The sequence below is a fragment of the Amblyomma maculatum genome, chromosome 3 (genome assembly GCF_055883805.1).
Source record: "Amblyomma maculatum isolate TAMU_Amacu chromosome 3, ASM5588380v1, whole genome shotgun sequence".
Classification (NCBI taxonomy): Eukaryota; Metazoa; Arthropoda; class Arachnida; order Ixodida; family Ixodidae; genus Amblyomma; species Amblyomma maculatum.
This window is the reverse complement of record NC_139346.1, coordinates 110,120,590-110,147,717: the sequence shown is the minus strand read 5'-3', so window position 1 is coordinate 110,147,717 and position 27,128 is coordinate 110,120,590. Positions and strand designations below refer to the sequence as shown.

The window sequence follows — 27,128 nt, the reverse complement described above, 5'->3', positions numbered from 1 at the left end:
ACACAGCCAGTAACCTTCCTACGCTGTTTTTGCACCACTGCGAGCCTGGCTAACCAAAGTGCTTGACAAGCTGGAGTAGAATATGGATCCTAGATGAAGAGGAATGCCCACAAGCAACCGAGGAAAATGCAAACAAGGGCAAAAGAACGAACTTAAAACAATTGCCACAGAGCAGAGAGGAGTGCAAAGGGCAGCCTAATGTATGCACTAGGCTAGTTATATTTATTAATTTGGGATCTAAACTTAAATAGCATGATCTGAAATCTTTGAACTCATTTTTCTCAGTTCGCACTTTTTGCAAGGGCCCAACCGTTAGTAAACCATCATCCTCAAACTCTTTCGCCAAAGGCTGCTTTCAAGGCGGTTCCTGGACTAAAATTTTGTTGCAAACAAAATGAGGTACTTTTTGAATCACTAATTATTCTCTAAGAAAAAAGAAAAGCAAATATGTGGCATACAACGACGACAGAAAAAAAAGTTCGTTTCTGAAGTGCTCAGAGTTTTACAAAAGTGACACAAAAACCTGTAACTGGACTTCTTGAACAATGAACTACCTAGAAGCTCTCTTTAGCTTTCCTAACCTGACATGCTTATTACTCATTATGACAGCTACAACTTTTTTCTATTTGTGCAAAGGTGGTGAAACTTAGAATATACTCTAATATGAGGAAGGTACGCCATCCCTGAAAATTTTGTCGAAATAGGTGCAACAGTTCTAAATTTTATCCTTTACCCCGTATCCCCCCTTAAAGAATACATGATGCTTTCTTGAAAATAGGCAACAAGAGATAGAAACACGTTGACTCTTTGGGCCTACAGGCATTTGGGATACGGCATACTGAGGCCACCTGCTGCTTACTGTCAGACACCTGATCTCTCAACCAGAGTCTCAGGAAAAGACAAATTAAAGGTCTAGTGGCACAGATTTTGCACTTATCACTAGATGTGGTCCTCAAAGCTTGAAAAAACACTGCTGTGAGGCAAATGATGCCCTAAACACTAAAACCTTTCATCTTCTTCCCAAAGTAAAGAAGTGGCAGTGATAGCTGGCCAAAATCATTTGGACTCATACTTTTTTTCATGCTAAGACAGCCTTCTGTACCTCTTCTTTGCTGTCATTTGTGAGATTTGCCACCTTTTGCCTCAAACTGCACTCTTTGTATAACACCAAAACAATATAGGTATACTTAATATACAAAGACCACAGTTGTCATAAAACTGAAAATTCACCCATAAGCCATACATGAAGAGCATTATTAGCTGTCCTTGGTGGTAAGAGTTTTGGGACAGGAAAAAGAGAGAGATTTACTCTCAGATATTACAGAGAAAACAATAAACAGTACAAGCAAAAGCAAACAAAGTTAGCTATAATAACTCCACAATAACTGCCACTTTTACCGGGAGCAAGTACATGGTGTCATGCTTCATTCTTTGATCATAAGAGAAAGCTGCAGTTGGGAAAAAAGTAAGAACAGGATGCATATTAAACGACCTCAACTGCAGCTGCATACTACATTCTCTGGTTCCGCAGCAATATCAGATTTCAATCTTTCTGCGTACTGCAGCCCACGCAACAGAAAACTGCATGTCCTCTCTTTCTGTACTTTTCTGAACTAGCCTGAAACATCTGTAGTGCATTTCAGGCCATGCAGCAATGCACTGACACACAGACAAAAAAGAATGGCTCAGCTGCAACGCTGCTTGCAAGCGTTCCTTTGTTCCTTAAACCAATGGCATGATATGGTATGTGGGATTCAATGTCCTCAAGCTGCATGTGAGTCATGATAGATGCCACAGCGCTTGGCTCAATATCAACAAGGTCCATTTAGAGTGTGTTGACATCATATAGCAAAAGCATTTGCTGGGCGAGTTGGTGTTTTTGATGATCCATACCTACAGCGAAAATGACAGGACAGAGATGCGCAGCACTGTGTGGTGTCCCTCCTTCATCTCTGTCCTGTCGTTTGCGCTGTAGTTATGGATCATATTGCAACCAGGCATTTTGTATGAAATTTGCCCAGATTGAAATGCGGTTGCTGCGGCTGAAAAATGACCATGCAACCTCATGCACAGCATGTAAGACACCTTAGCCGCCTCAGCAGGCTTTCCTGGAAGTGAGCAGTGGCCAATCATACCGACACCAAAACTACAAGATGCCAGGTCTACCATTATGCATGCTAGCTCGAGGAATCCGTGAAGAAAGAAAAGCTAATCTCAAAAATTCAGCCCGCGCAGTTTCAGCCAGACAGCTTTAGCCTCGTTAGCGTGCCTTTCATAAAAACGGGCAAGAAAAAAGGAAGATGGCATAGAAGGCAAAAAGACCCCATCAAGCAAAACGCCGTTTAAAGCAGCAAAATAGGAGCACCAGCTGTGGGCACAACTGAGGAGGAATTCATTTGACACAAGCCCTCATTCTGAGCCTCCGTTTTTATTGCAGGCTGTGATGGGAGATTGTTGTGCCTGCACGATATCGTGCTGTGCCCCAATTGATTGAACATTGAGAAAGAAAGCTGCTCACGCCTGCAGGCACACACAAGCACACTGACAACTACAGAGTGGCGTGGACCCCTGCCATTCAGAAGATGGCTTTGGGCCGTCAGGGATACCCAGGCCAGAGGATGGGCAAAAGTGCAAATGCAACACCAATGATCATACGGTGGACCAGGCAATGGGAGAGAATGCCCTTCATGGGGTAGATCCAAATATAACTACTACTACTACATACTGTCACTCCCTCCCCCAAGAGAGCAAAATCCAGCAGCGCTATTTTATTTTTTCCCTCAGGCTCTTGTAGCCATTGCTACCACAAGATTTAAAATCCTTTGATTTCTGCTTCATTGCGAAGGTTAGCATGCGCACATCGCAAAATTCATGATGAATTAGTTGAGATTCAGAGCCCATATGCACTTAAGAACAAGGCCAGAGTATCTCACAGAGAGAGAGGGAGACAACGTGCAAGGATTCTTATATGTAACAAAATGACCTCATGGAATATGGAAAAGCTGCCAGAAATACAAGTGTCACACAATAGGAATCATCAGAACTAACAAAACAGTTGCACAGAAGTCTGACACAAAAGTGGAATGTTAATGCTAGTTATTAGTATTTGCAAGAAAAGACAAGCAGTCGGTAGAACAAGTGGTTTAATTTGTGGCAAAAGAAATTCAGGAAAGAAGAGCTTTATCGCTACAATGCTTCTGAAATATTACACCGCTCAATTTTTAGTGTGACAGCCATAATATTACATGAGTAGGGGTCAGAGCTCCTCTTTTTATATTTTCTGAGCATTAGACGGACTGTTGCCAGTGTTTATTTTTAAACACAGTTTCCGATTATTTTTTTTATTTTTCATTGAATATCATTTCTGACGGGTCATTTATTTATTTATTTTTTCTTATGACAAAGTTAGGTAGCTGCGTGTGGAGAAAATTCCCTCAAAGTGAATCTAGCCATATTGCCAGGGCAATCAGTATATTTGGAAGCAATTATCACAAAAATGGTCCTAAAAGGGGCTCTTATAGAATGGAGTGCTGTCGCCAATGAGAAAAAAATGATGAAGGCAAAATGAAGAGCCATCAAACAAGAACTCAAGTGTAAGTGTACCTCTAAAAACTGAGTTGTTGGGTTATCAAGTTAGCATTAAGTTGTTGCAGTGAACAAGATGATGGGGCAACACCTGGTCTCTATTTCATAACAGCAAGAGCAATGGAACTGACACTGAACTGTTGTCGTTGTACCGCTGGGCCAAAACATGACCCCGTTCCCAAAACGTACACAGGTCTACATCAGTGTTCTTATGTACAGTGCTGAAACCTACTAAAGAAAGGGAAAAAATTCTGCTTGGCTAGGATGCAGTGAGGGTAGGGAGCCTCCCAGCCTGCAGAGACTTGTAAGGTAGTTGACAATGCGTCAAAGCGTGCAACTATGCTAATCCAACTGTAACAATGCCTTGCAACACCCCTGGCTTCCACACGTTGCTAATTTTCTACTCTGAGCGAGTTCAACTGATGGTCAATAATAGTGAATCAGTTGCTACACGCACGTCTAGGATGCTGACCTTGTTTGGATTAAACCAAATTTCAAAAATTTACTTGGCCATACGTTTTCGTGTTAAACAAAAAAGTTCAGTTCCCACATAAGCAAAATATTTTACTGTGGCACTGTCTCGTCAAAAAAACACCATATGGCCAAAGATCACTTGAATGGAAAATAAATGCTTGTAAATATAAACTGCCAAGGCTCTTATTTCAGTTTTGCTTATGCGTATAGAATGAGAGGTACATTTAGCGAGTGTTAACTTGTCACAAGCAGTTCACTTGTCCAAAAAATAGCATGCAGATATATCTTACCAAAAAAGTACTATGTTAATTCACCACATACATTTTGGACGCTTTGGACTGCTACAAGTCAGCCTGCAACTAAGAATTCAAATTCACCTAAAAAAAAACCTGACATTGCTACATGTGTTCAGATCTAGCTACTGCATGCTGCCAAGAAAAACAGTAAACAGGCAAATCCAAGGAAGTAACTGATATAATGCACTGGTAAGAAGCAACGAAGTGTCGCTTAATATCAAACAGTTCATCGTCAATTATTTACTTAAACTCCAAATGGAATAGGAAAAAAGGGGGCAACCGTACAGCATATTATCAATTATGGGCCACCTGCAGCTCACGGTTGATACTAATGGTACTAATTTTTTTTTACCACATGGCAACAACACGTGCTCAAGACCATATAAAGGGGCCATCTGTTCTAACTTGACTTGTTACACACCACTGCGATCATCATTATGTTTCTACAAGCCGCACATTTTTTGACACACTAAGGTACCCTCTTTTTCAACTCACAGCTTGCTTACAAGGAATAGGAATTAAGTATTCAAGGCACACATGATAAATGCGTTGTAGGAGGTTGCAATTGGCTTTAAAAAATGCCAGGGATGTATTCAATAGATAAAAATATAGAAATAGTGCATAAAATTGTTAAACGACAAGGAAACACACTTAACCAGAGAGGTTTATTTTCCCTGCAGTTAGGTACATTTACCTTTGTAGGTGACTGATTGTTATCAGGGATGCATAGCATGTGGGGTCAGAATTTGATGACTGGGAAAAGGACCCACTAACCACTGTAACTAGAATGTGTGCACCAAATTTTGACTACTGTGCAATATTAGCCAGCCACAGCGATGTAAAAAAAATTAATTCAAACTGAGAAAACAGTGATGTAAGCGGTATACTAAATGCATATACACTCATGCTACTGATTTTGTTACTGAATAATGAATTACAATTCCTAAAAATGCTACAATATATATGCAATTTTCAGAAAGAATTGTATTTTTAGTGCTTTGCTATGTTTTCATATCCTCAGTGCTTGCATACTGTTTGCTGCCCTGAGAAAGAAATAAACCACCTGAAGTCAGTGCTCCCTCGCCTTTTTCCTTGTTGTCCAACACACTGAAGCAGTAATTTTGGGCAACCAAAGATGCAATATATCAAACTGTCACGCTAGGTGGCACTTTTGGCATGTGGTAGGCACGAAGAGGAATAGCCTGCTGCCAAGCAGCGTATCACCATCAATTACTTTTAAAGCTTCAACTTTGAAACAAAAACCCCATGTAGATATGCTATGTGGAGGAGGTAGCTGTAGCACTGCACAAAATATATTCATGTTCGAGACGCGTTGCTTTAGGCAAGTTTTGTTTCTTTACACCATCCATAAAATATAAATGTCAAAATATTGAACAGCATACAAATTCCATACAGATAAGGCAGAACTGCACCAGGTCTAGTTCACAGAATGATGAAGAAGAAAGCCAGGGAGAAATCAAATGGAGAAAATATGTAGCGTCGGAAAGCGGCCCAGTCGTCTGCAAGAAAGATAACACAAAGCGCGCGACGCTTCACCGAAACCGCGCATTATATCGCGCGCGCCTGATATCCCCCTCTACATCGGAAAAACATCAGTGCGAATAAGTTAATTCAGACGCGTCAGTGCCTTCCTGCTTAGTAACACCGCAGTTATGACGGGCCAGATGGATGCTACGACTGCCTCGGGAAGCGCAAATTGGTGCGCGCAGATGGTTTTCATTCATCTCCGCGCGACACTGACGGTCGCGCGCCTTCAGGACGGCGCGCCAAGCTGCGCTCACCATGCAACGGAGCCCAGTCGTCATAATCTCCTCGGGTTACGCACGAACACAACTCTACTGCGGCTTCAATCCCGGGAACTGCGATAGCGCACCCCGACCGCGAACGCGTGTCGCAACGTCAAACGGCATCGCACTCACTCGTACAGCTTCTCCGTTTTCACCTATCGTTTCGCTTGACTTCGGTGCTACTCCTGCAATAGCTCTAATGAGTTTTGGTTCCCTAAAAAGGGAAAGCAAGGGCAAACATCAGTACCGTCGTATCGGGTCAATATTTACATGGTAACAGCCGCGAGAGCGAACGTGATCACCGTGCACATACACATACCTGCTCAGCTGAGATCACGTCGGAATGCTAGCTCCTGCTGCAGACTTCTCGTCAGCAGGGTCATCATAGGAGTGTGGCAGTGTAGTGCGTAGGTTTGTTGTTCACTTCTCCGAAATGACAGCGCTCACCACTTCCGAAACCTGAAGTCCGAAAGCCGCGTTGCTCACGTTAAGCGCTACACACACATGTACACACACATAACCCGAGGTGCAGACGGAGGCAGGCCGTCGCTTGCCAGTCTAATAACGCAGTGAAGGTCCGACGTTTAAATAGTAATTGTAATTATTAAAACTTAAAAACTTAAATTTAATATTTTTTTATTTTTATTTCAAGCTTTAAAAGTTTTAAGTTGACAAACAGTTGCAACAATAATTTTTCTGCGGACTGACAATATGTCAGCCTACAGCGTTTCAGTATGTTTCAGCGTGGCTGCATCATGCGGTCTTGTTTTGATTGAGTAACGCTGTCGTACTGTAACCGCTATGTCTCGGATTGTTGTAAAAAACCTCCCAAAGAAGGTGGGCCATTGTCTCTAGTCAAGGATGTGTTCCCTTTCCTTCCTGTCCTCTTTGATCGCGGTTGCAAAAATTCCTCCTATCTTGCAGATCAAAGAGGAACGACTTCGGGAGTACTTCTCATCCAAGGGGACTGTCACCGATCTGCAGCTCAAGTACACGAAAGAAGGAGTCTTCCGGCGTTTCGCATTCGTCGGATTCAAAGATGAGGCTCAAGCGGCCGCTGCCAAGGAGTACTTCAATAATTCCTACCTCGACACCTCTAAGCTTCAGGTACGTTGTATGTTGACATCTCATCTGTCATCCTGCTAGATGACTCTCAGCTTGGCGTATCTAAGCTCCCTATTCAAATAGTGGCGAAAAACATTGTCTACGGAAAGCATTATGAAGTGTCATGAGGAAAGCTGCTTGCCAAATGAAACTTGTCGGTTAGTTTCGTTTCGTCTCCAAACTTCGTCAGAACTCCGAGATACTTTTGTACTGAACCGACCACTGATCACCCATCGGCAAAAGCATGGGCAGATGTCTTTGTGCCTTCTGCGCGGAATAGTCTGGCAACATATTGGCTGGGTTTTTCACACACACTTGGCGCGGCAGAAATGGCTCGATTGATCGCAATTGATTTCTGTCTGCAGCTACCCGTGTTCTTAGGTCAAAACCAGGGCCACACAACACGATAAAAAAAAAAAAAAAGGTACTTCATTGGACAAAGCGCGCGTAAGAGTGCCGTATCGACCGGTGACCTACATATACAATACCGCTGCTGAGTCCTAACCACCAGCAAGATGTTAATTACCAGCATGCAGCCCAACTACCCTGTATACACAACCATCCATGGATCCGTTAGCAACGAACCGCCCAAGTTCTGAAGGAGACGGACTTTACAAAGTTGTGCAGAACGTGCGCAGCATCATCTGCTCATGGCCGAGCAGCACGTACGCCATGCTGGACTTTCTTCTGCACCTCCTCTGGAGTGAGTGCACGATGGGTAAGAACTCATGCAGAACTAGTCCTACACCTTGACGAAACGAGGAGAGAAGTGTGGGTGACGCGCGCGGCACCGGCAAAACGAAGACGGCGCTGCTCCACTACTTGAAATAGTGCAGCTGGTGCAGCCAAATCGAAGAGATTTTCCGTGACTTCCAGACATAGAAAATTAGTCAACCCAGCTGTCGGAAACCTCAGAGCTTTAAATGTGCCTCAGAAGACCAGTCACACTTATCAATAACTGCTAAGGTCAAACGCAAAATCGGTGTGACTAGCATATCTTTACCACGACTGCAATCATCTCATTTCTCTATTCTGTGATATGTAATAACAGTTGCATTCAGCTGCTTGGTGTGGCATTTCGAGCCAAAACCCCTGGGGCGATTACAAACCAAGGGGTAAAAAATGGAGCAGAATGGAACAGGAATATTTCAGTGAAATAACAGCTGTAATTTCACTTTTATGCAGCAGATAATGTAGATGTCAGCAAACGACTTTTCAAAGAAACCATGTTATGTTTTCCATTATGGTGGATGCCATCCGGCATTCATCATGTTCTGCAGCTACACAAGGACTTGTGTGTGTGTTGTCGCCTGTTTACTATAAGTGTTTTTGGCTCATGTGCATAAACATATTGCCCATAACTCCCTCTTTTGTATTTGGCGTGTATGCCTTTCTCCTTCTATTTGCTGCTAGGTGGAGATATGTGCAGCACTCGGGGGTGCTGAGAAGCCGCGATCATGGAGCAAGTACTCTGCTGACAGCTCCGCCTACCTTCGGCTCCATCCAGAGCAGAAGAAGCCAAAGGTCAGTTAAGAGAGCCCTTGGCACATTGAGTACAAGGTCCACATCATTGATTAATTAATTACTCATCGGGAATGCCACTGCTTTTGGATTCCAGTCCACCTTTTTCACACTGCCCCTTTGTGTATGACGGTCTTTCCTTTTCTGCTCTCCCTATGTTTGGCTGATAAAAGCAAACTGCCAGACTGATTGAACGTTGTTGTTCAAATATACGACATGCTGTGAGCTCTCTTGTGGTGACCGCAGGTCAGCCTCTTTGAGAGAGAGTGGGCAACTAATGCAAGGTACACCTGTCGGATATTGCTGGATCCTAATCGTCAGGCTCGAACTGCGCTCTAAGGTATGACACTGAGTGGGCATGCTCGAGTATCTGCACGGATAAAGGCCGCCAGACAAAGGCAGTAGCGTACGCACCTTGTGATGTCTCAGAGGGGTCTCTTTCCCTCTCCAACCATCGCGCGAGCTCGGCAGTTGAAGCAGGTTTCGTCGTCCTGCCAGCGCCAATGAGAAAGGCCATGGGGAGGTTGGAGCGAACTGTGGCCGAACAACATGGATTCAAGCAGTCAAGTCACCAGGCGGACGCGTAAATGCAACAATGGAGAGCCCAAATCTCGCAGGGTGCAAAGTTCCTAAGGGTGACAAGTGCAAGCAGCAGCTGCATGCGTACACCTGCCTCTTTGCAGGTACTGCTAGCACTTTGATTAAGCAAACTGTGTGTGCAGCATCCAAGCTCATATGTGTTGAACTTGCTATTTTTTTATGTACAAAAAACATCATTGCGCCTGCCTCAGAAGGCACCGCATCTTGTAGAAGGGTGAATTGGCTGAAGGAGGTGAACCAGACACAGCGAGAGAGATATGTTATGGCTCTCCTTTTCCGTGTCAACTTATCACCATATAGCTGATAATTCAACTCGATTTGAGATCAGATCAGGTTTCCGATAGCTTTCTCCCAAGTTGTTCAAACAGCTGCATTCAAATATTTTTTTAATGCATCTGCACTGGTTGTATCGATCATGACTGCTTTCAATGCTGCTGCAAGCTGTTCAGCAGGCTAGAAAAGATGCTTTGAAGCTGTATGCCAAATTTCTAGGAATTTTTTGGACTGGCCTCAGAAACTTGCTGTTTGCTGATCTGGACAGAGATTTTTTTGTTTATTATTCTTGCAGAAATGCTTTGGCGCTTCTGCGCCAGGTAGGGTGTTTAAGCATAATAAATTTTACGCATAAAAGCTTCAAGCTTTCTCCAAGGGCTTGCTATGGCTTTGATACAAACACGCCAGAGAGCATATTTCACTTCACCATGTCACCCCTCTCGTTCATTTTAGGAGAATGAATGATTGAGATCTTCTAAGTTACACAATTTCAGAACCCCCAAGCAGAACTTGTAGTAAGGAACGACAAATAAAAGAAGACAAGGGAGATCATCCAAAGCATAAAACCACATTCATTGCTGAGAAAAGCAAGGAAGGAAGTGACTTGGCTGGTCCTTTGCACGATCATGTTGAAGAGCACTGAAGAGTGGCTTGAAAAATGTTACAATTTGGGACATTCTGAGTTTGAGAAGGTTTTGATTAATTCCATGCAGTATTGGGGAAGTAGTGGCCACCTTGGGGATCTGGGCATTGTAAATAATTATTTTTTTTAATTATTAATAATTACCAGTTGTTATTGCTTGCCCACTACTAAAAAAATGTGGGCTCAGCATTTATCTTTCTATGTCCCTCTGTTAATTTTTTGATCTACCTGTCTGGGTCATATTCACTGAATAAACAGAGTAACCTTTTCTTTATGAATTTCATCTGATGCTATACAAATAGCCTCTTGTGCAAAGGCCTCTGTAGCTTCCCTCTAAAATAAGTGCAGAACTATGTTTAACGATTTTCTTGTTTGTATTTGATGACGAATTCTAACTTAGTGTCTTACCCATTTTGTATACAGCGAAGGCTTTAAGCTCTTACTTATTTTGACGTACAGACAAACAAGGCAGTTGTTGTGCTGTGACTAGGTCGCTTGAATTTGTAGGACTCCTTTGTCATATTTCTGACAGTTGCCTTCCTTGCACAGCTGTATTGTGAAACTGAGCAGGTTTTTCTTTCTTCTTCATCTTTTATTATTTCTTTTTGCCGTCATGCAAGCTTGTGTAGAGGCAGCCATTATAAATGCTTGAGAAATGTTAGTGGGGGGTAAGGCTGAACTCTGTCTGGGAACACAAGCACTAGCAAGTGAAATGTGTAGACTTCACTACTGTGTAACATCTTCTAAATGCTAATGCTGCTTATATACAGGCTGTGTGAGTCGTTTTTTTTTTTTTTTTTTTTTTTTTTTTTTTCCTGCTCTCTCGGGAAACCAAAAGACACTTTTTTATTTCAGGCATTTCATCAGAGTTAATGGTACAGTATAATGTAATGGTACAGATAATGTAGTGGTACAGTGTAATGTTGCTGTATATATATTTTTATGTCTTGCAGCCTGTCAAGGAGAAGCCACCAAAAGAGAACTTTGCTGATGCATTTCTAAAAGATGTGAGTGAATTTTCTTAGTTATACCCATGCTAATCAGCAGTTTCATGGTCTGAATCTTTGGCCTCCCTTTTTTTTTTTGTGGTACTTTCTGTGTACAGGTAGCTTATTCTTGGTTGTAACATTATGAGCAGTTGCAAGTGCATGTTTGCACTAATTTAGTATTACTGCAAAAAGAAATCCATAGTTAATGACTTCATTTCTCATTTGCTGAGTTGTTTTTAAATTATTTAGTCTTCAGTGTTGCTGGTTGCCTTTCGATGTCTACACTTTCTACACTGTCTACGATGTCTACACTGAGTTGTTTTTAAATTATTTAGTCTTCAGTGTTGCTGGTTGCCTTTCGATGTCTACACTTTCGTTGTAAGCAGATTATAGCATAGTACCGGAAGCTGGTGCCAGGTGATGCCTCACAGGGCTAAATTGTACTCTATGGCTATCTCCCAGGGAGAGAGTGTGTTTGCAGTCAAAGAAAATGGAATAGTCGTCCGTGGTCGTCACAGCAACGTGCATGTCGTTATGCTTCGACCTGAATAGTTGAAGCTAGTGCTGTTTTGAGCGTGGCAGTTCTTCCAACCTGGTGTTTTTCTTTTAATGGGTGCACCATCGCCTTGGTCTTTCAGCTGGAAGGCAACGAGGAGTTTGAGGAGTTCCTCCAGGTGCATGGGACCCACAACAAGGCTGTCTGGACCAACGACACACGTGCCCCTTCGGACGGCGATGTCAAGAAGGCCAAGCCTGGCAAGGCTGCAGAGAAGGTCAAAAAGGAGGAGGAAAAAGAAGAAAATGATGAGGAGGAAGGTCAGTGGTCTTCCCTCTTTTCGGGGTAGGAAGCTGTGTAACACTCTCTGTTGCAACATTCTTCAGGGTGCATTCCAGTATTTTATCAGGAAAGTCATCATGAGGTCTTGAAGAGAAATCCTACAAGCATCCTTTGCCAACAAGGCAGTAAACAGGCATGCCATCATGCCTTCAAAATTTCTGACAAAAATGAAAACACATCCTTTGCACTATGGGCTGGGGGGGTGGCTTCGTGTTTCCTGCCATTTATTGGTAACTATCAGCTGTTGACTTGACACTTTCCTCCATCGTTGTGTCTGCAGTTGCGAGTGAGTGCACCTCTGTTAAGGCCCTTTTCTGTTGTTTCAGCACAATCATTTATGATTTCATGGATATCCGGGACACTGCAGGCCTTTAGTGACAGCTGTGTCGAATGGGTGGAGTACAAAATGATGTGATGATAGAAAAAAAGCAACTTTACTGCAGTGTTTCTATAGCGTGTTTTTTTCTTCTTATGAATGCATTTGCAAGCATCGTGCACCGATTCGTGTTTCTAAGCAGTGTCTTTATAGACCCTCTTCATTTTCATATTTGGCAGACGGTAGGATTCATGTACTACACTGTTGGCTACCATACCGTTGCGAGGTTTGACACTAGAAGCTCAAACCGAAGGCTGCTCACAGCCAAAAAGATGCTGCGCAGCGAGGGGTAGAGGGGGAGGCAGCGCATCCTCCTTCTCTAATAGGTGTGTCAGCTTCTCTAATCGGTGTGTCACGTTGCAATTTGGTGCATGCTATAGTTGCCCTTATATGCACACTGTGAAATTGACTTGACATGAATAATGTCTATACTACGCCATGCATGCATGTTGTATGTCAGATCTGTCGTCCAGTACGATGCTTAGTTCATTTGGACCGTTTTCAGCAGTAACGCATAATACTGCATTGCTTCTTGATTTTGTCCCCAGGTGATTCTGATGAGTGTGCTGACAAAACTGAGGTAAGCCGGCGTTTTTTTAACTGCTTACAAGCTGAATATATTTTGCTGTGCGTTTTTAACTTTTTTTTATAGAGTGCATTTTTTATTTTGCAATGAAGAAGTGTATGTCGCAGACATATAGCGTCTCAGTTATCCTTTTGTTCTGCAGACTATGCAAAAGAAAGTGAAGCAAGAGGTCCCACATCAGAGTCCTCAGCAAAAGCCAAAGGTGGGAACGTGGTTCTCATGTGCAAGCTTATTAGTCATATGTTGCTCTTGAATGAAGTGGCCAATGCCCTTCAAAGGTCCCCCACTGCAGCCAGCGCCATCAACCGATTCTTGCAACATTGCGTCTAGCCCCTTGTACCTGCTAGTTTGACATCGCAGGGTGTGCCAGATAAAAGGAGTTCATCACGGCTCAGTCGGATTAACCGTGGCATTATAAAAATTTGTTGACGTCATTGGCTAAAGGGCCTGCTTTGACGGTCATCTGTCCCTTTGTTCTTGAAGCGGAGTTGTTTTCAACTATATTTGTGCATGCATTATGTGCTCACGCTTCTGCTTATGAGAGTGTTGCTTTCACTCTAATAATTTAAGTTTTTGCTTTTTCTTAGGGTTTTCAGTGCAGAAACTGAACGGTTTTTGCTAATAGTTTTACAGACTTTTGGGCGTAACTATGGCTTGCTTGTTCTTACATTTGGCTTGGAAACCGGATTTTGCACGCAATTGTGCCCGGTGGCCTATTTTGCAGCTTTACTCACCCAAGTTTAAAAATCAAATGTTAAAATCGTAGGGCTAGAACCTGACTCAGATGGGCATTCCTGTTCACTGTGTTGAGAGCCATTGTCATCTACAGCGAAAAAGAAGTAAGCATTCTTCGCTTCTGCCAGATGCAGGGCTATTACTTTTTCTTTTTTTCCAAAAGATGGCAACATTCGTCTACTCATCTGCGTGTCAAGATTTTCTCAGTGGATGAAATTTTGTTGACAGTTTTTGCCAAGCTGCAGGAATAAAGAGTGGCCCAAAGGAGGTCCTCGATACCGCATTGAAAGCCTCGTATTCCCTTTGCATAGTAGCTTTGTGCCACACTCTCCAAACAGGTGCCTTTCACCGACACCTGGGCAGGGCTTTTATGACATTGGCCTCCTAATCATGATACTGACACTGCCCCAGCCACCTCATAATTCAGGTTGTAATTCAAGTCAGGAATAGGTATGGGAAGAAATGTTGTACTAATATGTGCATATGTGCAAATATTTTTTTTTATTTCTCCTTAGCTATGTTTGGATCAGGTGGTTTTGAGCCATTTGTGAGTGACATGAGAAATTTCTACGTCAGAATCGCTCGCCGTAGTGGTGCCATAACATACCGTCTCCTTTGCTCGGTGTTAATGCTTGCAGCCCAAGCTTCCGGTGCAGGAGTTTTCCTTCACGCTGAAGGTTAAGGGCCTCCCTTACAACTGTAAAAAGGTGGGTGTTCCTCAAGCAGTACACCATGTGATTGTAGCCTTACCTAAGCTCTTGCTACACGGCTCATTGTTTGGTCTAATGCAGTGTTGGAACCTTTCGTCTCTTACTTTTTGTTTTTCTATTTCCATCACTTAGCATTGTAAGTTGTGGTTTGCTTGTGAACATTCAGACCGAGTTGATGCAGTGCAGCGTTGCATTACTTTGCTTTATATTTAATATTTAAATTAAAGAGAGAGAGAGGAGATATTTTAACGGTAACTCCTGTTTAAGGTAAAGGTCAATGACTCCAACCGAGTATTTTAACACAAAATCACTTTTCGGAGCCGACTGGGCTCCTTCATCATGGTGTGTCTTCGAGCGAGGTGCAGCTTGTCTTTTTAAGGCCTTGTGTCGACTATGGGTCGATGGCCGCAGTCTATGAATGTATGAAGAGGGAAGGGTGCGATTAACATTCCCCGGTGTTTGCTGACGTAATGTAATGCGGATGTTGGCTGATGCCAGCGTAATCACTCTTTGGGCACCCTTCCCTCTTCATACATTCATGGATTGCGGCCATTGACCAGGAGGTCTTCAGCACAAGGCCTTAAAAAGACAAGCTGTGCCTCGCTCGGAGTCACACATGATGACGGAGCCGAGTCGTAATTTTCTGTTAAAGTACTTTGCTGGAGTCATTGATCTTTACCTTAAAAATTAAAAATTAAATTCCCCAGCCAGAAAAATCTCTGTCATATGTTTTCTTTTGAGTGCTTTGGTTTATGTTTTTGCTTTTACGTTCCTGTTTCTGTTTCTTCTTGGTGCCATTTGTAGTTTTTTTGAGCCAAGAGCCTAGGCAAGAAAAATATTATTAGAAAAATGAGTGCTTTTATTTAAATTATGCACTGCTTGCATTATGTGTGAGTAAAACTTGACCAGCACTTTATATTCAGTTCTTTCGTTACTTATGGGTTTTGATGCTTTTTTTTTCTCAGAAACAAATCAAGGATTTCTTCAAGCCTGCTAAAGTGGCTAGCCTGAGGCTTCCACCAAAGGTTAGAGGTAAATGATGTTTATTACACTACGCATCTAATTACTTAAGTACCTGATACATGAAGAGTTGTTCTTGTACCCATTCCTTGCAAGATATTTTTTGGTTGTTCGAAAAAAATGTCTACATAAGTTATTACAGAGTGCATTACGCCGTCGAACCCGGATACTAATTTGAATTTTATTTATATTGAACTGGCAGAACATTCCCTTGAAAAACCCATGTAAAAGTATTATAGGAAAGCAGTGTCGTATATTGAACTTCAATTTCACCAATCATTCAATATATCAAACTCCGCACCATGCACTGGAAGGCATGCCTTCCTTAAACACTATCACATCACCCTCTGCCCTTTGCCGCGTGGTGTTTTCAATCCACGGGCGGAAGGAACGAGAAAGAACCGGTTCAGTGACGGCTGGCCTAGAGCAGCGCTGCTCCCTTTCCCCAAAGACGCATGCATCTGCGGTGATTGTTTGCTGCGCAGTAGCACGTGGCATTTGCAAGCCGTATGCGTCAAGAGACGAGAGGGAACCGGTTTGGCAATGGCCGGTACAGAGCGGACGCATGCGCCGACAAGCCAGCTCAGCACGCTTTCGCCAGTTTGTGTTGTGAGCCCTTTGTGTACGGCAGGTGACTTGCGTCGTGTGTTGTTGTCGACAGCACACGGTCAGCTGTGATCATGACGTTGCCTTTTAGCATTGTTCGCTTCAAGTGGCGTTTGCTTCTATCACATGTTCCAATGATTTTGTTGTAGTCAACGCTGCCTGCCCTAAGCGCGGCGTGGTAAACCGAACCAGGCTTGTGCAATCAAGCCATAGTTCACTCTACACCACCGCGGGAGCTAAAGTCTAACATAGTATAGTCAAAAGATAAACACGCCGCAATGTTATCTCTGTGCAGCATCTCGGTGTGCTGGCAATAATTGAGCTGTAGTCTGCGACGGTCCGAAACGGAGGAATACTCCACTGACTAAAACTTTTTTTTTTTTTTTTCCATATTTCAGCGGAGAAAGTGGAGGGTAGGTTTATTATTCGAGTAGGTAGATTATGCGAGAAATACAGTATCATTTTTCACAATCGCAAATGATGTCGCCGCTTTCTGTATATCAAACTATTTCGTGATTCTCTTTGAGTTTGATTATATCCAGGTTCGATTATATATTGTCCTATGTGGCAAGCCATCATGCAGTCTCAAAATAGGAAGGCAGCATAAAAATGAGCATATATTGCCAGTTTTGTCCATACTGAAGAAGACCTGAATGTTGGAGACAAATGCGTCTAGTTGAAAGCAATTTATGCACCATAGGTGCCACATCTTTTGGCCGTCATTTCATTTTACTGCCACGGGAGCCTGACTGCAACCTCTGCAAGTGTTGTCTCATGTCACCGGATAGTTGCTGAGTTACTAACCTTAGTTAACCGCTTATGCGTCATTCATTGAAGACTTTTATCTCTGTTAGTACTGACAGCTCCAGTGTTAAAGGGAAACAGTCAGTTTGCGTGCAAGAACAAATTATTTTCTTACTTCTGCGCAGAAATTCAAAACGTATTTTGGATATTACAGTAGTAGCATCTCAGTGTTTACACTTTGCAACGAGACCTCGAAAAATATTACATTACCGCTCAAAATGCCAGAAAGCAAAATCTTTATTACACAGAAGCGCTTGAAATGCATCCGTGTTGACCCAGTTTCCAGCTGATGGGATTTGTTATTCAGGAGGTACCAGTTTCGATCCTGGTGCCGGTGGGTACAAGATTTCTCCCAGCCTAGAGACATTAGGCTTAGCGCATCTTGCCATCACCCCCCACATACTATTGTATGTGCAGCTTGGTCCTGAGATTTGCCGGAACTGAACAACCACTTCTTTCTTTCTGCTTTCCAGAGTGGGCAAGTTGCCTCTTTATCACGAGTGTGCATGAAGTGCACGTGTTTGTGGTGACGAGACATTTCCTCTTTTCTCCTTGATTTCTCCACCAGGCATTGCCTACCTTGGCTTCAAAAAGGAGCAGGACATGAAGCAGGCCCTTAACAAGCACCACAGCTTCATGGGTAAGAGAGCACTCGGAAAAATTTAGAAGTAAAGAAAGACAAAACCTTATCGCTTTTACCACTTTATCACTATGTGAGCAATGTGTTAATACAGTTGAACCAGGTTATATCAAACCCAGATATATCGAATTTTGGTTATATCGAACTCACGGAATATCCTCTTGAAAATCCCATGTAAAAGTATAGGAAAGCCGCGTCATATATCGAACTTAATTTCACCGGTCGTTCGATATATCGAACTCCGCACCACGCACTGGAAAATGTGCCTTTCCCAAAGACGATCGTATCACCCTTGGCCGTTTGCCACGTGATGTTTTCAAGCCACACGCAGAAGGAATGAGAGAGGGCAGTTCGGTGACGGCTGGTCTGGGCAGCGCCGCGCCCATTCTCCAAAGGCGCGCATCTGCAATTATCGTTTCCCGCGCGCCAACACATGACGTTTGCAAGCCATGTGCGTGGGTGTGTCCATCCTTTTGCCGAGCTATCTCTCACCTTCAGCAAGCCAGCTCAGCCCGTTTTCAGACAGGCATCGGATGTTTTCTGCAGCGTTTGTTGCGAACCCTCTGCGCATGGCTGATGTGGCTATGGCACCTGCGGATGTTAAAAAGCGGCAGCTCTCTCTTTTTTTGTTTTGTTTTTTGTTTTTGTTTTTTGCCAGTCATCCTTTCTTATCGTTGTGCTGTTCGGACGTTAAGAAACGGCAGGTTCTTTTTTTTTTCTTTTTTTTTTTGTTATTTTGCGGGAGTCATTTATCCTTGCATGTATGCATCAACGAAAGCACGGGGTCAGCTGCTACGATCATGAGGAGTGATAAATCGAACCAGGCTTGTGCAATCAAGTCTTCACGGGCACTCTGCCAAGTTCGCTCCCCGCCACCGCAGGAGCTATCAAAAGATAAACGCGCCCCGAAGTTATCGCTGCACAGCATCTTGGCACGGTGCCAAAAAATGGGCTATGGATGAGACGACCGAAACGGAGTGACGTGCGCCATCGACATGCAAGCGAAAACACTCGCGATTTCTGCCCCGGCGACACAGAAACCTTGTTTTGAGCTACTGCGGTGGCTCAAGCAGCGAGGGCCGCAGTTCCAACAAGTTTGAAATTTTTCGCTCTGTTGCTGCCGCTTGTCGCTGAGATCGCTCACTCGCTTGCATGTGAGCAAGCTGGCCTTAATGCATATTTTTTTTCTTTCGAATTTTTGGTGCAAAAGTGGAGGGTGGGTTCATTATGCGAGTGGGTTGATTATGTGACAAATACGGTATCGTTTTTTCGCATCGTAAGTGCCGTCACAAGCCAATTTCTGTATATCGAATTATCGATATATCCAACTATTTCGCGATCCCCTTCGAGTTCGATATATCCGGATTCGACTGTACTATAATGGGTCAAAAATCGAGTGACTTGTATTAGGAGCCCTTTTTTTTTTTTTTTTTTTTTTACGACTCTTTCAGCATGAATTGTGGCTTGTTTCTATGCCAGCTTGTTTATGTCATGCAGTAATTGCTTTTTAAAGGGCTGTTCTGGTCAACGCTTCTCACTTCAGTCAGAAGTAATGTTTAATTACATTTAACTCCTTCTTCACTCATGGTCAGAGAGACGAGTTTCAGGTGTAGAAGTGTTAGGGAGGGATTTCAGCGATACATAAGGTTGGTTTCAGTGCACCTAGAATGTTGAAAAGGGTGGCATGTTAACATGCCTCTCGACACATGGTTTGCAGACAAGTTTTTGCATTCTTGTAGGGAGTGTGTATTGTTAGTGGCCTCTGGCAGAGTTAATGCTACAGTGAGTCATATCCAGCAAGAATATCTTCTCTTCTACATATTGCCATTGCTTTTCAACACATTTAGCCATTTAGTCTTGCACACTGTTGTGTCTTTCAACTTTCGTGCAGAAACTTAGAGAGCTCAAGAACCAGTTATACTCTGTGCTTGTCTGCCACTCGGCCCAGCAATGTCTAGAGGCCTAAGAGTAGGCAATAAAATTGCCCATCATTTTTTCGCAGTACATGAGCATACATGATCTATTTGAACCCCAGGTGATCAAAACTAATCTAGTGCCCTCCACTACAGTGTCCTTCGTGTTTCATATCACTTTGATTTGTTAGACCTCGCATCTGTCATTAAGTTAGATGTATCCAACTTGGTTTTTTACACCTGTCGCTTATATCAAATGCGCATTATCTTCTTGAGAATCCTGTTAAAAATATTAGAAAGTTGCGCACTGTATCCAACTTTAATTTCACTGGCGTGATATAGTGAACAACAACACGCCATGCTGCTACAAGTGTGGCCTCTTCTTAACAGCATTCGGGCACTTGCTGAAATCACTGGCATTGTGAAACTGTGTGTTAAGGGGATATGCCATATTTACTCGCGTATAACCTGCCCCTGCATATAACCCGCACCTGTAACTTTAAATTCTGCAAGAAAAAAAAAATGTCCTCACGTATAACTCGCATGTTTATCTGAAAAAAATAAATAAATAAAAATATAGCACTAGAAAGATACAACTGCACACTCGGCGATCATTTCATTTTCAGAACATTTATTCAAACAACTGTCACTACATCACTGGTTATCCAATTCTCGATCATCGCCTCTCTCACTGCTACCATTCGAGGCTTCATCGCCCCTCGCAAAGACTTAGTTGTCCTCGGAACCATCCAAGCTGTTGCTGATGGCACATTTTTTGAAGCTGTTGTGCACCAAGTCGGCCTGTATTGTTTTTCACGCACCCATGACTCACTGGCAGAGCAGTGGAATATCGGGCCTTCGCACACGTCCTGTGGTGTGAGGGCGTAAAGGCCGTCGGCCGAGTCGCACTATGTCTGGGTGTTTAAACAGCACCTGGAAAAAGGCCCAACAACTGCTGGTTGAACAAAGTATGACCAATGGTATGGAGAATAAACAGACTATGCTGTGGATGGGGATTTGGCTATGCCTTTTGTTGGCTCCTTATTGGTTTGACAAGCATTGATGAAGACGGTAATGACGAACTACACGGGGAGCCTGTGCATTGCAGTTGCACTGTACTCTTGTGAGTGTGTTTTATCTGAGTGGTCCTTATTTTCTCCATTGCTTGTCTTCTTTCTGTCTCAGCTGGCCATAGGCTGGATGTCACAAAGTACACCAAGCAGATGGCTCCTGAGAAGAAATGGCGGCAGGTAAGCTCAGACCCCTGTGGTAGCCTCTGAAATATGTAGAGCTAGCCCAAAATGCTTACCAAAGGAGCCCCAAGTCTTGTGCAGTGGCTGCCACTTATAGCCATACCTATGAACTAGCCTATCCGTGTTGTTTTCCTCTTTCTCTATTTTTTTTTAATATTAGCTCAAGTTTAAGAAAGTAATTGGCTGTATATTATATTTAGCCTGAATATTACAACGAAGAGGAAAAAAGAGTTAGTTCATTATTAGCTCGAGCTGCATGCTCCAAGTCAAAAGTGCCGTGGTAAGATTGTGTGTTTGCAAAACTGGGCTGCATTGAACTGTAGCTGCAGTAGATTGTTTTTTCTGTTAATCTTCAATACATTTGTTTGCACAAAGGCAATATCGTAGTTCTTTTAGCCTTTCTAATTTTGTGATCAGTTACTCTCCGGTGTTATTGTGTTTGTTTTTTTTGCAAGAGAACAAACAAACAGGGCAATAAAAGCGCTACATGTACTTGTGTGCTGCTTGCTTCGAAGGCTTCACTGTATCACACTTTATTTCTTTTTTTTTTTGCCTTGCAGTTTGAAGACCTTGGAAACCCACAGGAGTCACTGGCAGATGTAAGTTAACGCCTCTGACTGAATTTCCTCTTGCTTTCAATAAACGTTGCTTTCATAAAATGTTTGACCATTAGGGTCTATACAGTCGAACCCGGATGTATCGAACTCGAAGGGGATCGCGAAATAGTTCGATATATTGACAATTCGATATGCAGAAATCGGCTTGAGACGCCACTTGCGATCATGAAAATTGATACTGTATTTGTTGCGCAATCAACCTATTTGTGCAATGAACCCACTCCCCATTTTTGCCCCCGAGAATTTGAAAAAAAAAAAAGCGTTCGGTGGCGCGTCCCTCCGTTTCGATCATCGCATTGACAGACACATCGCATGTCAGTCGCCGCGTGTAGAGCATTCACAACACATACTGGAGAACCCATCTTCCACGGGCTGAGCTGGTTTGTCCACATGTACGAACGAAGACCGGGAAAGAGTGAGGAAATGGAGAGGTAAAGCTTGGCAGAAGAGTGAGCACACCCTTGCGCTTCGTTCTATCACATTTTTCCCCTCTCCCGAACACTACAGCTGCATTGGTTCCCTCTCGTTCGTTCACGCACATGGCTTGCAAAAGTCATGTGCTGGCGCGCGGCAAACGATCACCGTAGATACACGCTCCTTTGGGCAAAGGGCGCGGAGCTGCCCTAGACCATCCATTGCAGAACTGTGCCCTCTCATTCCTTCCACGCGCGGCTTGAAAACGTCACATGGCAAACAGCTGAGAGTGATGCAATTTTCTTTGGGGAAGGTGCACCGTCCAATGCGTGTTGCTGAGTTTGATATATTGAACGACCGGTGAAATTGAGTCCGATATTCGACGCAGCTTTCCTATACTTTTACATCGTATCCTCAAGGGGATATTTAGTGAGTTTGATATAACTAAAATTCGAATTATCAGGGTTCAATATATCCGGGTTTGACTAAGTTTTAGTCCTTGTTAGTGCATTATTCTGGTATGCTGTGCTTCTTTTTTAAACATGAGAGTTTTGTCTTGGAGTAGTTGGTTCTTGGTCAAAGGAAGGAAAGAGTGTTGAACCTTTTAGACAACGAGAAAGCTTGGTGATTTTCACGTTGTAATTTCATTTGCAGACTGGGCGGATTTTCATTTTTCATGTTGTAATTTCATTTGCAGACTGGGCGGATTTTCGTTAGGAACCTGTCCTACGCCATCACTGAAGATGAACTGGAGGCACTCTTCAAAAAATATGGTACGACCCAATTTTAATTTTTTTTCTGCCTATTCATATTCTTCCCCTCTGTCTCCCTTTATTTTCTTTTTCTTGCATCTCTTCTTTAAAAGCAACTAAGCTTCTCGCTAAAAGAACTCACCTACGTTTTGGTCATACATTAGGGCATTGGGGCGGACTTTCTCTCCTGCAGAAAGTGAGCTTCTGTAATAACTACCACATTTTCCCCTCATGCCTCCTGTATCACATCCCAAGGGCCGAAAAGAAAGAGAGAGGCTCGCTCACAAGGAAAAGCGGGGTGGGCACCAGTCCTATAGTTGTGGAAAGGGGTAAAGAGGGCAGTTTTAGGAGTGCAAGAGAAACGTGAGCGCATGCAAGCCAACCACCAAACTGAAAGATGAACTAAAGTAGTCCCATGTGAGAACACAGTTGGGGTGTCCACTGAACAGGCTCATAATGTATGCCAACACAACAAACAAAACACACAACAAAAACAAGCAGACACACAAGTGCTTTTGCATCAACTTGTCTTTATTGTGCCTTTTGCCTGTTGCGCTGGCTTACACCATGGAACAACAACTAGCTCGCACTCTTACCCTACTGAACGGAGTGTAGGTACACCTGTGCTGTCCTTCTCTCTCAGGTCCCCTGGAGGAAGTGCACCTGTCCATCGACCGAGTGACACGCAAGCCCAAGGGCTTTGCCTTCATCAGCTTCCTCTTTCCCGAGCATGCCATCCGGGCCTTCACTGAGCTCGATGGCCAGATGCTTCAGGTGGGTGCATAGCATGACTGTACAGAAAAACAAGGTAAACTTGGATTAGTGGGGGGGGGGGGGGGGGGGGGGGGGGGCAGATGATGGCTTTAGTGCACGTTTTGGGAAACCATAATCGTCGTAAAAGCTGTGGGCGACACCTCCAAACAAGCATTATAGCCGGTTTTTGTCAAAAATTTTGTAAACATTTTAATCTCTCAAAAGATGTCGTTTGTGTCTATATAGATAACACTGGAGACCTCTCTGACCTTATGCCTGTTGGAAAATGGGGCAAACATTTCTGAATGGCAGCTTTTGCTGTTTGAGTCCTCGTGCAATGGCTCAATTTACAATAAATGCTCGCTTACTACAAATGACAACAGTGTGGCCGTAGTAGTGTGCGTTACGACTAAAACAATTGAGTTTTGGATAAAGCAAATGTTCAGTAATACCCAGTCCACACAGGCTCCACAGACTCGCTTTTCGGGATGCATTCTACTCTGGGCACTCTTGAGCGTCAAAACCTTGGTGGCTTTCACTTTTCGCACGAGAGGTCATAAAGGAAGCAGGTTATGGAAAAGAGAGTCTGGCATGTGTGCAGACTTTTATTTGATGACTTGTCGATAAACTACTTACCTGTGTGTACGTGTGTGCAGACTTTTATTTGATGACTTGTCGATCAACTACTTACCTGTGTGTATGAGCTTAATTGCTACTTTTTTGCCGATTTTATGCACAGTTGCTTATGGCAAGTATATTGACTTGCTTAGTAGGCAGTTCCAAGGTTTAGTGTCACAACTGGACTGTGTCTGAACAGGGGAGACTACTTCACCTCTTGCCAGCCAAGGCCAAGAAGTCTGACGAAAAGGATGGGGAAGGCCCAGGTGAGCTGCTGTATTTGTTTGTGTGTGTGCACATGTATGGTTTGTTTACACAGCTGGGATAATAAGTCATTGAAACTTCAGACAAGCAAAGCAGGATAAATTAGAACACTCTTTTGTGATTTGCCACAGGAAAGGGTTGATGTCCATTACTGGTACCGAGTACAAAGGTAAAACCTCATTGGTTCGACCCCTGTTCAGTCAGACATTCTGGCAATTCGGATTGTCGCTCAACTCCCACGAAACACCCAAATCAATGATTTCGGAAACTCATTTTATTTGAATGTCCTGGGGCTGTCGTCAGTACAGTTGGCCAGGCTTCCAAAGCGATGCTATGTCGAGGTATAACCAGCTCCAAAAAGACTGTTCAGATATTCATCTTAGGCTCGAACCATGTATATTATGTGCATTGTTTCCTATGTCTCTCTGATGGGTGCTATGGAGGCATGTTGACCTTTTCCTGTTTTTGTTTCACTGTTATTTATAGAGCCGAAGTCTTTCAAAGACAAGAAAGAAGCTGAGCTGAAGAAAGCCAGTGGGAGGTAAGTTGCCTTTTCGTTTAGAACTATGGGCCTCGGGCCACTCATGACTCCCTGAGTACAAAATGCTAAACTATGTATATAGTGGGTTTCATCTCACTGTTGATTCTTGATCAGACTAGAACTATAATTTAGTTAACACATGGTCAGGACTGTACTGCTAGTAACTCTATACCAGCTGTCCTTAACCATACAACCTCTATTTCACTACTGAACCCTTATGTCAAGCCTTATAAAGAGGTCCTTGTAGGTAAGTATACATAAATAGATAAATATGTAGTAACTTCAGGCTTGTGGCTGGTGTTTTTGTATCCATGAAGGAAGGTTTTGTTCTATGCGCTTGCTTTTATAAAGGTGTGAGCAGCAGAATGGCTCCAGTCAGCCAGCAATCCTTTACATACTGCCATTTGGGAGCAAGATTGTACAAACTGTTGTGAAAACTAGCTGCAGACAGGCTTAGTAGAGTGTGAGCACTACAGTTTATAGGAGCGGGCTGGCAGTAAAACACTGTTTCCTTTGCAAGGACATTTCGAGCATTGCTGAAGAGCACAAACCCTGCAAACTTTATTTTGTGTGCAGGGGCCACAACTGGAATACCCTATTTCTAGGAGCCAATGCCTTGGCTGATGTCATGGCCGAACGTTATGCCACCTCCAAGCAAGAACTGCTTGGCACGGTAAGATCTATTGGAATGCTTGAGCTTTCCAGCGTGGCTCAGTCTATGAAATTTCTGTGTGGGTGCTGGCAAGCTCTTGTTGAGGTTTTTTTGTTTGTTTTTGATTTTTAGTGCCAACAATTTGTGTGTGGTTAGACGTTTCAAGCACTTGAACTTGTGGCTTGGCATTGTCTGAGCAGGTTGGATGGTTCAGTCGGCAATTTTTGTTTTTTCCTTCCCTTCATTTTCACAATATTTTTGCTTAGAAACTGTGTTTGGCAGGTATGTAGTATTAGTAAACAGGTCTCCTACTGTGCACCACATTGCGAAAGATTCACATCTTCATTCGGGTAATGCTTTCCTAGTGACATTATTGCTCTCAGAGTCTAGTCTCATTGCAGAGTGCTGCGAGTTTTTCCACTTCAGAGTTTTCTGGAAAACGGCTCGAGAAATTCATTGTGTTCAAGAGACATTCTGGCAAAGAGAATAGTTTGTGCAATTTACACTCTTTGTAAACAGAATCATTAAAAGGCATAAAATTTTCAAAATAAATAAAGTGTTAAAATTAGAGGTTTGTAAGGTCTGAACCACTGACTCCTCGATGCTCCGTGAATGGTGGGAAGTGAGCAATTTGAAGAGAAAAGAACAAAACGAGTGCTATCTAGAATGCGCCCTGCACCTTGCGTCTTGTCAGTTTTGCAGTAAAAGTAGCGGTCTTTTATTTTGCCGCTCGTTTCATCTCCACAGGAAACGGGTGAGAGCGTGGCAGTGCGCATGGCCCTGGGAGAGACTCAGGTGGTGGCCGAGACGCGGGACTTCCTCGAGACCAACGGGGTTGTGCTGGATGCCTTCAGCCGGCCGGCCACTGAGCGCAGCAAGACGGTCATCCTGGTCAAGAACCTGCCAGCCAAGACACCTCCCAGTGACCTCCGTGCAGTCTTTGGAAAGTAAGCTGCTTTTTTGCTACAACAGTTAAGCGCATGTTTCCTGGTTTTATGGCATCACTGATGGCGCTTAAGTGTTTGAGGGAGGAAGAGGGAAAAGAAGAGCTTTAGGAGAGGGCTGACAGGACGAGCAAATACAGAAATGGCCAAACATCATGTGGCATCACTGATTAAGAAATGGATACTCTTGTGGGGCCAGAGCCAATAATGGTTAGCTGATGCATGTGTTACCATAGTTGAGTATGTTATATGCTTGGGAAATCAGCCGTGAGTTGTAATACTTATAGGCGATAACTGTGGTCTTATTCAGAAATGCCTCACAATCCTTGCACTCAGTCAGCCATTTATACAACAGCCTGTACACGTCAATCTCAAACCGTTGACGTTTGCATAAAACCCAACTAGCTTTGATAAACAAGTCATTGCTCACTAAATGCCAGAAGAATCTGTGCACCAAGGCTGACCAATCTGAAAAGAAGAATGCATGTATTTTCAATATACACAAGGTGTCTCACAGTCGGAAAAAGACCTGAGAGCAGTGTTGGTATGAAGTTGGTTTTCTTTGTTAGGAAGAAACTGGGAGGGCTGTGCAAGTGAGGCGACGAAGAACAAAGCGAGAAACTCTGCAAAAAGAGGCACTGAAACAAATTTGTCAGCTGCTGCAATAATGTTGTGTAGAGAATTCCCGAGTCGGGTGGCATGCACAACTACGGTGACACCTGCGTCAGCTAGCCGTTGTCTGCTGTGGTCCCACAAGAGATTGCATCTCTTAATCGGCGATACCGCCTGATGATTGACC

General features: G+C 43.4%; 2 protein-coding genes across 4 annotated transcripts in view; one reads left to right on the top strand and one right to left on the bottom strand.

The window, feature by feature from the left end:
* Positions 1-6,717, bottom strand: part of LOC146195680 (ubiquitin-protein ligase E3B) — a 77,502-nt gene extending 70,785 nt beyond the window's left edge. The window contains exon 1 of the mRNA XM_084597877.1: positions 6,483-6,717. The gene's annotated coding sequence lies outside the window, so the exon portion shown is untranslated. The remainder of the gene's footprint in view (positions 1-6,482) is intronic.
* Positions 6,718-6,873: 156 nt separating this feature from the next.
* LOC146195679 (putative RNA-binding protein 19) overlaps positions 6,874-27,128 on the top strand; it is a 78,880-nt gene continuing 58,625 nt past the window's right edge. For all 3 annotated transcript variants that reach the window (XR_014706034.1, XR_014706035.1, XM_084597876.1), the window contains exons 1-18: positions 6,874-7,000; positions 7,088-7,270; positions 8,681-8,791; positions 11,258-11,311; positions 11,932-12,109; positions 13,056-13,087; positions 13,236-13,295; positions 14,467-14,535; positions 15,504-15,570; positions 17,537-17,608; positions 20,707-20,771; positions 21,335-21,373; positions 22,503-22,578; positions 23,201-23,331; positions 24,128-24,194; positions 24,679-24,733; positions 25,310-25,406; positions 26,133-26,332. Coding sequence is in view for 1 of the 3 variants with exons in the window: in XM_084597876.1 (XP_084454002.1) it covers positions 6,965-7,000; positions 7,088-7,270; positions 8,681-8,791; positions 11,258-11,311; positions 11,932-12,109; positions 13,056-13,087; positions 13,236-13,295; positions 14,467-14,535; positions 15,504-15,570; positions 17,537-17,608; positions 20,707-20,771; positions 21,335-21,373; positions 22,503-22,578; positions 23,201-23,331; positions 24,128-24,194; positions 24,679-24,733; positions 25,310-25,406; positions 26,133-26,332 (1,592 nt within the window). In the remaining 2 variants the exon portion in view is untranslated. The remainder of the gene's footprint in view (positions 7,001-7,087; positions 7,271-8,680; positions 8,792-11,257; positions 11,312-11,931; positions 12,110-13,055; positions 13,088-13,235; positions 13,296-14,466; positions 14,536-15,503; positions 15,571-17,536; positions 17,609-20,706; positions 20,772-21,334; positions 21,374-22,502; positions 22,579-23,200; positions 23,332-24,127; positions 24,195-24,678; positions 24,734-25,309; positions 25,407-26,132; positions 26,333-27,128) is intronic.